General features: G+C 40.9%; 1 protein-coding gene across 2 annotated transcripts in view; it reads right to left on the reverse strand.

Moving 5' to 3' along the window:
• The window catches only part of LOC135513284 (hypoxanthine-guanine phosphoribosyltransferase-like), a 28,002-nt gene extending 21,967 nt beyond the window's left edge, over positions 1–6,035 (reverse strand). Inside the window, exons 1-4 of one of the 2 annotated variants that reach the window (XM_064936172.1) lie at positions 5,850–6,035; positions 5,544–5,650; positions 3,215–3,398; positions 2,851–2,916 (exon numbers count right to left, since the gene is read on the reverse strand). In XM_064936172.1, the coding sequence (XP_064792244.1) occupies positions 2,851–2,916; positions 3,215–3,398; positions 5,544–5,650; positions 5,850–5,900 (408 nt within the window). In that variant the 5' untranslated portion in view covers positions 5,901–6,035. The remainder of the gene's footprint in view (positions 1–2,850; positions 2,917–3,214; positions 3,399–5,543; positions 5,651–5,849) is intronic. The other variant, XM_064936163.1, reaches the window with a different exon arrangement.
• Positions 6,036–12,104: the final 6,069 nt, after the last annotated feature.

Genomic DNA, 12,104 nt, shown 5'->3' on the forward strand with positions numbered 1-12,104 from the left:
CCCCATTTGTTTGTTCTAGAGCCCAGCTTAGCTCAGCTCAATCTCTCTGTAAATGCCATGTCTGTAGGTCTCTGTGTTTCACTCTCGCTTTGTGTCGTAACCTCTCTTTTGTTTAAGCACCTCATAGCACTTTGTCATCACCTGTGAGTATTGTTTTTGGTTATGGTGTTTGTGTTTTTGTTGCTGGTGGGAAAAGGGGAAACCAAGACAAGTCGCCCATGGGCATACACTACCCGTAGGTGAACTTTGTTAAATACACTAGTTAGAACTGGGCGGACCACCCACTGTATTTTTGGTTAGTTAGTTAGCTGTTGTTAAAGTAGGCTAGTCTAGCTTAGGGGTGTTTTTGAATACTTATTGTTTCTTTCCTTGGGTCCAGCTCAGCCCCTTTTCCTGCTCCCCCCATTACCGTGTGTTTATAAATAAACCTAGAGTTTGACGGTAGATTTCAGTTGTCGTGCTTATTTCGTTCACACTTTTCCTTTGTCACAATAATAATTTGCATGAGTTATGTTACGAGTCTCATTACCATCCCCCCTAGACTGTCGGGCCAAAAGGGATTCGTAACAAATGCACAATCCCTCCATCAGTGCTCAGACTGTCCGCAATAGGCTGAGAGAGGCTGGACAACAACGTCGCCTATGGGCACAAACCCATCGTCGCTGGACCAGAAAGGACTGGCAAAAAGTTATCTTCACTGACAAGATGCGGTTTTGGCTCACCAGGGGTGATGGTCGGATTTGTGTTTATTGTCGAAGGAATGAGCATTACACAGAGGCTTGTACTCTGGAGCGGGATCGATTTGGAGGTGGAGGGTCCGTCATGGTCTGGGGCGGTGTGTCACAGCATCATTGGACAGAGCTTGTTGTCATTGCAGGCAATCTCAACACTGTGCATTACAGGGAAGACATCCTCTTCCCTCATGTGGTAGCCTTCCTGCAAACTCATCCTGATATGACCCTCCAGCATGACAATACCACCAGCCATACTGCTCGTTCTATGCGTGATTTCCGGCAAGACAGGAATGTCAGTATTCTGCCATGGCCAGCAAAGAGCCTGGATCTCAATACCATTGAGCACATCTGGGACCTGTTGGATCAGAGGGCGAGGGCTAGGGCCAATCCCCCCAGAAATGTCTGGGAACTTGCAGGGGCCTTGGTGGAAGAATTGGGTAACATCTCACAGCAATAACTGGCAAATCTGGTGCAGTCCATGAGGAGGAGATGCACTACAGTACTTAATGCAGCTGGTGGCCACACCAGATACCGTCTGTTACTTTTGGTTTTGATCCCCCCTTTGTTCAGGGACACATTTTTCAATTTCTGTTAGTCACATGTCTGTGGAACTTGTTCAGTTTATGTCTCAGTTGTTGAATCTTGTTATGTTCATACAAATATTTACACATTTTAAGTTTGTTGAAAATAAACGCAGTTGACAGTGCGAGGACGTTTCTATTTATGCTGAGTTTATATACATACACTACCATTGAAAAGTTTGGGGTCACTTAAAATCTTCATGTTTTCCATGAAAACATACATTAAGTTGCAAGATGAATAGGAAATATAGTCAAAACGTTGACAAGGTTCTAAACATTATTTTTAATTGAAATAATAATTGTGTCCTTCAAATTTTGCTTTCATCACAGATACCTCCATTTGTAGCCTTGCAGACCTTTGGCATTCTAGTTGTTAATTTGTTGAGGTAATCTGAAGAGATTTCACCCCATCTCTCAGAAGTTGGCTTGGTTTGATGGGCACTTCTTACGTACCATACGGTCAAGCTCCTCCCACAACAAATCTCCCACTTTACCACCACCAAAGCTCCCCAGATTGCCTCCACCATGCTTGACAGATGGCGTCAAGTACTCCTCCAGCATATTTTCATTTTCTTCAGTCTCACAAATGTTCTTCTTTGTGATCCAAACACCCCAACCTTCGATTCGTCTGTCCATAACACTTTTTTCCAATCATCCTCTGTCCAGTGTCTGTGTTCTTTTTCCCATCATAGCCTTTTCTTTTTATTGGCAGATCTGAGATATGTATTTTTCTTTGCAACTCTGTCTAGAAGGCCAGCATCCCGGAGTCACCTCTCCACTGTTGAGACTAGTGTTTGCGGGTACTATTTAATGAAGCTGCCAGTTGAGGACTCTGTTTCTCAAACTAGACACTCTAATTTACTTGTCCTCTTGCTCAGTTGTGCACCAGGGCCTCCCACTCTTCTTTCTATTCTGGTTAGAGCCAATTTGTGCTGTTCTGTGAAGGGAGTTGTATATAGCGTTGTACCAGATCTTCAGTTTCTTGGCAATTTCTTGCATTGAATAGCCTTCATTTCTTAGGACATGAATAGACTGACGAGTTTCAGAAGAAAGTTCTTTGTTTCTGGCCATTTTGTGCCTGTAATCGAACCCACAAATGCTGATGCTCCAGATACTCAACGAGTCTAAAGGCCAGTTTTATTGCTTTTTTAATCAGAACAACAGTTTTCAGCTGTGCTATCATAATTGCAAAAGGGTTTTCTAATGCTCAAGTAGCCTTTTAAAATTATAAACTTGGATTAGCTAACACAATGTGCTATTGGAACATAGGAATGATGGTTGCTGATAATGGGCCTGTGTACACCTACGTTGATATTCCATTAAAAATCATCCATTTCCAGCTACAATTGTAATTTGCAATATTAACAATGTCTACACTGTATTTCTGGTCAATTTGATGTAATTTTAATGGACAAAAAAGTTGCTTTTCTTTAAAAAACACGGACATTTCTAAGTATGCCAACCTTTTGAACAGTAGTATATTTGAAATAGTATTTATTCATGTTATATTTCTTGTGTACAGCAGGGCTACTTACCTTTCCAGTTAGGAAAGAGAGGTCTTCTGCTCCAACGATGTGGAGATCCTCTGTGGACTGATCATTCTACAAGAAAGTGAAAGATTTGGTCAAGTTTGGTGTAAAAGCTTACAGTAATATAGAACATTAATGATACTGTCATATCATAAAAAGTATATTAATGCCAGCTGTAAATGACAACAGCCATGACTGAAGCCCATACCAGGCATACAAGGACCGGCGAAAGAAACACTACAATTCAAGCTGTGACAATTTTACCTCAAGAAAAATGTATCTGATTTCACAGGGTCTTGGATTGGATTGCATCAAGGAGGAATTTTCCACTTGTCCAGCACTAAAAAAAAAGTGTTATTTAGGTCCTTACCACATAACTCTTGAGGCGGATGAAGTTGACACTCATGGGCAGAGTGTGGTCTGAGTTACGACTCAGTGCTTTGATCCTCTCCACCAAGTCAGCACAGAACTGGTACCCGGCTTTTAGAACACATAGCACCACAATGTCATGGTCGCCCAGGTCACCCATTATGTTACGGGCAAGCCGTTCTGTCCTGCAACACAAGTATGTGAAGGAAAGGAGTAAAGCCTGTCGCATGCTTTCCAGTCAAAACAGTTATGACAATTCTGTGACGTTTTTGTTCATTTTGATGGTCGGCAGCTTTTTATTCGGCTCTTCGAGCACATTTTAAAAGAGTTGGTAGTTCGGTAGCCGAAGTCAACCGTACGACTCCTAGTAGGAGTGGGAAATACCGTTAGGATTCTTCAATGATGTGTTTGTTGTCATTCAACGAGACTTGCACATTTTTTCACTTAAGAAATACTTTACCAAACATCTTAGTTAGATGTAAAATTGTGTGACTCACATGCTGACTAAACAGCCTCGGCGAGTGCGTCCGCATTTTGACTTTGTCTATCCCCACTAGGCGCGTTCATGACATGCAGGTTAAAATAACCAAAACCTACTATGAACCAACTATATTAATTTGTGGTCAGGTCGAAACACACATGAAACCTTTCATTGACATTTAGCTTGCTTGCTGCTGTTGCTCGCTAATCTGGAAGAAAAAAATAGGATTGCTATTTTACCGGAGATGCACATGGTCCTTTTCTTTGCTGGATCTTTGTAGAATTTTGACCCATTTTAAGTCACAAAATCATGTGTGCTCTACTTATAGAACCTAGTTCTATTTTAGAATAGTTTATTTTAGTGACTGGCTACGCACACGCCCGTTGACACGCTGAAACAGTTTGTATGAAATTATTGAATAACATGTATGTGTACATTTATTTTGCAATGTGGGCAGTTTGGTCAGCTGATAAGGGTGTTTTTACATATAGTTCTCTTTAAAAGAACCAATCTCAGTCCTCCTTAAAGTGAGCTCCGGGGTAGAAAAAAGCAAAATAACTACGTTCTCTATGTCTTCACACTGCCCTTGCCTTTGAATGAGGACTCAGCTCTTTTGCCAGTTCAGTTCACCTATTTTGTGATCCGAGTCCTCTTTGCATTCACATTGCTAGGTTTATAAAGTAACTTGTTCCAACATTCACTCAATCCACTCTGGGTTTGTACAAAGTGCCGGCCAAGCCATTCCATCAGTACGAGTTATGAGAAAGATTTATATACACCAACTTACATTTTGGAAGCGAATAGATTCCATTTAGTTAAAAGATGAGAAGATACCAATAATGTTTACATGTCAATAGTAACAGAATAAATAGCATAAGAATAACTATAGATTAAATCATTCTGGAATGGAAAACTGTACACCAAATGTAGGCTACTGCCCCTTTAAGAGCTCGAATCGATTTTGTACCCTGCTGTAATTCTCACCAAATATGTTGTCTTCTCACACGTCTTCAAACCCCACAAGTGAATAAACAGCTTATAAAGCTGTCTTAGCTTACAGTTCACATATTGCAAACAAATCATTTGAACTAAAAACTGAATCTCTGGCCTCCCGGGTGTCGCAGTGGTTTAAGGCAATGCATCGCAGTGCTGGAGGCGGCACTACAGACCCGGGTTTGATCCCAGGCGGTGTCACAGCCGGCTGTGAACGGGAGACGAGCGAGGCGGCGCACAATTGGCCCATTTGGCTTTTTTCTTTTTCCGAGCGAAGGTCTTTTAACCTTTTACTGCAGTGGGCTAAATCAGGGACAGTGTTTCTTGGTAGTCTTAAACAAATGTACTTTGAAACAGAAATATACACATGGTTATAGACTTTACAAAAAGAAAACACCTGTACCATGTCAGATATAGAGTTGAAATGTATTCCATTTTGAGTTTGTATCCCAATAATACACTTAATATACATCTCAGAAGACTGAAATATAATAAAACCGTATGACACAGAAACACTCTGTGGGTAATATGAATAACCTTCCACCCATGAGACCACTAGAGGGCGATTTGGTCATTTGACTGCAGGAAAGGATTTGAAGTGATTATGAGAGTCACAGACAATCCAGTGACTAATCTCCATCTCTATATGCTGTAGGTAGGCTATTGGCTTTGCATTCTCACACACTCTGATAACATCCCGATAATGGATTTTAATTACTGCCCTTCCTTGTTCCGTTTAACCACTGAGGAGTGGGCCACTGATAGTCTTGTAGTTTCCGTGATCACACAGAAAGAAATATGCAGTATGAATTTGTATATAGGCCTAAAGTTACTGCATTCATGCTATATAGTTTACCTGTCCATGATGACACCATGTGGGATGTAAACACACTCTAGATCTCCAGAATAGTGTTTTGGATAGTTAAAAAGCTCTAAACTGTAACCTGGCCAGTCATCGTTGATCTAGGAGGGAAAATATAGTATTCATTACAAATATTATTTATATACCGTTTAAGTTCCATGCATGCAAGAACACAGTATACTACAACTTTAGATACTTTGTTGCACATGAGGTTTACACATCATGCACTCATTTTATGTCGAACTCTATCACATCAGTACGGTAGTGTATCACCTTCCCAACCAATTTCATTGTAATTACCACAATTCCTCCGTCTTTTCCGCCAGTTTGAATGGTCAAATCGTCTGCCATGTTGTTTTTTGGAACCCGAACTCGTTTTCAGAGCCGCAGTACTCTCAAGTCAGTCGAAGATCGTGGCGGAGTGTCGAATCACGAGGGAGGAGGAGCGCCACTGTGAAAGAATGTTCTCTTCTCGCCTAAACAAGCAATGCGTGAAATTGCTTGGAAACACAAAGTTGAATTGAAATTTGCTTTTGAATCAGGAACGTTTCCTCTCACGACCTCTACATGCCAGAATGTTGAATACAATTATATTTTAACTTACTTTACAGCTTGTCTATACAGTTGGTCCTTTTGACGGTAGGAATGTGAGACAATATCCCCATAATAATATAATTGTCAACTTTACAAGATTCTGGTAGTGCTCCCCTAAAGCATGCTTATAAGATTTAAAAAAATAAATACATGCAAGAGAAGCATGCATCGAGCTCGCGCACGAAGTGATATACAGTGGAAGGCAGAAGTTTACATACATTTAAACTAAGTTTTTCACAATTTCTGACAAAGACAATACAAAGGGGGAAATATAGCATGTATGTCAACTGTTCTATGGAGGGAGGTGTGTGTGACTGCATATGAATGGGACTCTGAGGGAGAGTGAATATGTGTAGGAGGGCGGTAGAGAATGAGTGTCTATATGTTGTATGTGAATGAAGGAAAATGGACTAGTAAGTTGATGTAAGGATGGGTGTAAATGTGTCGAAAAAGGGGGGGCGGGAAAAGATGTAAGGTTTTGACACGTTTTGGTTGGGTGGGCAAGGATGGGAGGTTGACCAGCTTGGCTTGGGTGGGTAAGGATGGGAGGTTGACCAGCTTGGCTTGGGTGGGCAAAAAAAATTGAAATTGAATATTTAAAGAGGAGCTGGGTTGGAGAGGCCTATGCTGCCACTTAATGTAGTAACAGCAGAGGTGTAGGCATCCTGATGAATAAGAATACACCCTTTTCCCTTATATCCCAGCACACACAAACAAGTTTTAATGACTAAGTGTATGTTAACTTCCGACTTCAACTGTATTTCTGAATGCACTACCAGTGCTTTGAAAAGCTGATGTAATTATACTCTCCTTTGGATATATTGTCTTACATTCCTACCGCCAAAATGAACAGCTGCATGGTAAAGTACTGAACATTCTGGCTTGTAGAAGTCATGAGAGGAAACTTTCCTGATTCAAGCTGCCCAATGTGAAATTCTATGCAATTCAATGCCTGGTTTCCAGGCAATGCATGAAACACCTTATAATGGATGAAACCCCTATCCAAGCATTAGAGAAAGTCATAGGTAAATATGTGCATGGATACACTTTTAAAAGATCACAAAAGTAAAACATTTCTTTAAATCATGTATACATAGTCCATCTAATTGCTCGTATTTCAACCTTCAAAATCAGTCTAAACTCCCATGTGAATTTTTCTCATTATACTGAGGGAAGTGGATTAACGTTGCCATCTTGCGGTATGAATTTGTTTTTGCATAGAGCTACTGATGTGGTGGTGAGTACATCCATGTAGTATATCCATTCACCACAAGAGGGACTTCTGTTAAAGGAATAAGGGCCACTCCCCACACACAGACACACACCACACTGCAGAGCTGGCCTCTGCTCAGAGGTCCACTGGTCCCACACATGTACCAAACACTAATGTTCCACTGAAACATTTAACCATATAAGTTAATGTAATAAGGTGGATGCTTATATTTGTCCTATTTCACACACATACAAGTGCATATTATATTCATGTGTGAATTGAAAATGTGTTTTTTGTATATCCCAACTTCCTCTGAGAGGTCATGGCCAAGAATCCGAGACCCTCTCCTCTCCCATTTTCTAAAACCAGACAGGATCCTTTTTGTTTATTTTGTTTTACACCAGGAGGTCTGTTGTGGAATGGCTCTGTCGCTCCACATTAGTGGTGGCTGCTGGGGGTTGTTTAAGATGGTTGGAGAAGGTGTCTGGGCCACCCTCCTTCGCCATGCTTCACCGTGCGGGCCCATCCACATCCACAGGACCTGTAATTATTAAACAAGGGTGTAATAACAGCTGGAGAGCCAGATGTCAACAGAGAGAAACATTTGATTTTGATCAGCCAGTTTGATGTGTCACCTCTAAGGAATGGTAGTTTAACACTAACCCAGGGTTTCTAAAAAGAATTCAAAGATCTGTAGTCGAGAGCTTCAAGTTCCTCAGGGTCCACATTACTAAGGAATTAACATGGTCCATACACATCCACACAGCTGTGAAGAGGGCACGACAGCACCTCTTCCACCTCAGAAGGCTGAAAAGATTTGAGAGCATCTTGTTTGCATCACTGTTTGGTACGGCAACTGCAAGGCACCCAAACGCAAGGCACTACAGAGGGTGGTGAGTAGGGCCTAGTACTTCACTGGGGCCGAGCTCCCTGCCATCCCAACCTGGTCTCAGAGCATTTCGCATTATTCTGTAGGATAATCTGAGAGACTCTATTTAGCCTATGTTATGTTTTTATGGTATGTATTAATTTGTGAATATCCATCACCCATTTCGTATGATATGTTACAAATTACAATTTGGATTTGTTACGAATTTGAAAAATGTACAATATGTAACAAATTTGCCAAACGTACAATATGCTACAAATGTGTACAAAAACGTATGATGTGTTAGGAATTCTAGCTAGGTGGCTAATGTTAGCTAGGCTAGAGTTTAGGGTTAAGTTTATGAGTTAGGTTAAAGGGTTCAGGCTAGGGTTAGGGTTAGTTAAAAGGGTTAAGGTTAGGGAAAGGGTTAACTGAACATGCTAAGTAGTTGCAAAGTAGCTAAAAAGTAGTAATAAGTAGTTAGCTAACATGTTATGGTTAGCTAACATGCTAAGTATTTGCTAATTATTAAAATGCTAAAGTTGTCCTTGATGAGATTCGAATTCGCAACCTTTGGGTTGCTAGACATTCCCGTTATATGCCCGACCACACACTCTACTTACATTTTTCCCTTAAGTAACCATCTGTTTTATGTAACCATACCAAGTGTAACATATCATACTCTTTTGAATGTCCCAGATTTACATCTACTATGTTACGTCTAGTCTATGAGACCAGGCTTGCCTTCCAGGACCACTATACCAGGCGATGTCAGAAGAAGGCCCAAAAAATCGTCAAAGTCTCCAGCCACCCAAGCCATAGGCTGTTCTCTCTGCTACTTCATTTTAAGCGGTACCAGTGCACCAAGTCTGGAACCAACAGGACCCTGAACAGCTTCTACCCCAAGCCATAAGACTGTTAAACAAGTCTGTTAAATAGTTAATCAAATGGCTAACCGGACTACCGGCATTCACCCACACACAATATGAGCACACACGCATACTGATGTCACACACACACTCACACATGTACGCTGCTGCTACTGCTCCACATACACCGCTGCTACAGCTCAGTCTATTATCTATCCTGTTGCCTAGTCACTTTACCCCTACCTACAGTATATTTACATAGCTACCTCAATTACCTCATACCCCTGTACATCAACTCGGTACTGGTACTCCCTGTATACAGTATATACATGTTATTTTTACTCTTTATTGTTATTCATTATTCACTGTGTATTTATTCCTCGTGTCACTATTTCTATTTTTATTTGTATTATTATTGTCTTTGTCTTTAACTCTGCATTGTTGGAAAATGACCCGTAAGTAAGCATTTCACTGCTAGTCTACACCTGTTGTTTCTGATGCATGTGACAAATAACATTTGATTTGATTTGTCCATGTGAGTTCAGTTCTTATATATGGAAATAATGAGTTTTGACATTCATTGCAGGCCATTGTCATTGGATGTCCTGAATTAAGTGATAAGGTTCTTGTGGTACATTAAACATTTGGAAGTGTCAGCAAGCTGTCAAGTATGGTTCTGTGGAATGGACATCAGACATTGATCATGTCACAAACCGTATACCATAGTATGAACATCAAGTGACGGGCAATGCTCTCCTTTAGTTTTCAGCATTCTAATTTAGCCTGAGCTGAGAGTGATCAAGGTTTGGACACTGATCAAGTATGTGTGGTCAAATTGTTTTGATGTTGTCTCTGCTCTGAGAGAAAGGGTTTTGTTTCCTCACAGCCCTGGGGCCGGTGGGCAGTCCAGTGCTGGCATTTCACCATCGCTCAGCAGTCAAGCCTAGTGTCCATCTATTCTACAGCCCTCTTTGCCCAATATCCCTTTCTCCCCCACCATCACACACTATATTTAGGTAATTATGAATATGTAGCAGTTGTGAAAGTAATTCTGCCAGACATGCCACTGTCCAGCCAAATAATGTCAATGTCGTTGTTGGTAGTATAGGGTGAAACCCAACAACGACATGGCCAATCCGGCTCCGCTGCCTGTTTCATTCAGATCTCATTTCAAGGTACTAGACAATAAGAGGAGGTGATTGGGTTCTTGGAGGACCTACATACAGTATTAGAAATAATACCCTGCACATGTTAGTAAGCACACACACACACACACACACACGCACACACACACACTGGTCAAGTCTTGTTTGTCCACCCTTTTCTATGTGAACGGGTCTCACAAGACATAACTTGTGAGATGTTGCAGTCCTCCATCTGCCAGTCCTTATCCAATCAACCCTGTGGAGAGAAGAAACTCATCCAAATCTTTAAACCACCACACCATAGTACTGGTATGCATAGCACAGACATATCCATAGCCATGGTTTCTTATTGTATTTTTCAATATGTCCAATACCGTCCAATTCAGATAAACTATGTGAAATATCACTGCTTTGGATGGCAATGGCCTTCTTCCCTCTATGTGAAGAAGGCCATACCAGACCTTACCAGGGATGCTCTCTGAAGAGCACATCTGGCCAGACACTTTGTACCGTGGCCCTGTTTATTTCTACTGAAAGAGCTGTGGAAATGTCAGATAACATGTGGTAAAGGGGGACCATTGGTTTGTCTAAAAGTTGTGGGAATTTTATTGACACAAAAGCTCTTGGAAGACACTGAAATTGAATGTGCTTCATGTGAAGTGTAACCAAACACTCCAGGATTCAACATTTCCATAACTAAAGGGTATTTTAGCATATAAACTGTGAGAGCCAAAACCCTTCACAATGCTCTCCTTCTCAGATGTGACTCCTATGATCGTATACAGTCCATTCGGAAGCTATTCAGACCCCTTGACTTATTCCGCATTTTGTTACGTTACAGCCTTATTCTAAAATTAATTAAATTGTTGTTTTTCACCCTGAAGAAGGCACAGTGATGCCGAAACGTTGGTGATTTACCCAATAAATTACTGGGAGTTTATATATGGAGTGTGCGACTCTCTTTATGTTTATATTTTATTCGCCATTAGTCAGCACCTCCACATTGAATAATTTTCTCTGCACCAGCACATGTTTTTTATTCGACCTCATCAATCGACACACAATACCCCTTAATGACAAAGCAAAACAGGTTTGTAGAATTCGTTTGTAATTTACTAAAAAAAGGAAATATCACATTTACATAGTCATTCAGACCCTTTACTCAGTACTTTGCTGAAGCACCTTTGGCAGAGATTACAGCCACAATGTTGCAGAAATGTTTTGGTACCCTTCCCCAGATCTGTGCCTTGACACAATCCTGTCTCGGAGCCCAACGGGAATTCCTTTAACCTCATGGCTTAGTTTTTGCTTTGACATGCACTGTTAACTGTGGGACCTTACATTGACAGGTGTGTGTGCCTTTCCAAATCATGTCCAATTAATTGAATTTACCACAGGTGGACTCCAACCAAGTTGTAGAATCATCTCAAAGATGATCAATGGAAACAGGATGCACTTGAGCTCAATTTCGAGTCTAATAGTAAGTGTTTGAATACTTATGTACAGTAAATAAGGTATTTCAGTTTTTTATTTGTAATACATTTGCAAACATTTCTAAAACCTGTTTTCACTTTGTCATTATGTGGTATTGTGTGTAGATTGATGAGGATTTTTTAAAAATGTAATCATTTTTTTCCATTATTATTTTTCTTACTTTTACCCATTTTTCTCCCCAATTTCGTGGTATCAAATTGGTAGTGACAGTCTTTTCTCATCGCTGCAACTCCCGTACAGACTCGGGACAGGTGAAGGTCGAGAGCCGAGCATCCTCCGAAACACAACACATCCAAGCCGCACAGTGCTCGCTTAACCCAAAAGCCAGCCACATCAATGTGTCAGAGGAAACACCGTACACCTGGCGACCGT

The sequence above is a fragment of the Oncorhynchus masou genome, chromosome 3 (assembly GCF_036934945.1).
Source record: "Oncorhynchus masou masou isolate Uvic2021 chromosome 3, UVic_Omas_1.1, whole genome shotgun sequence".
Classification (NCBI taxonomy): Eukaryota; Metazoa; Chordata; class Actinopteri; order Salmoniformes; family Salmonidae; genus Oncorhynchus; species Oncorhynchus masou.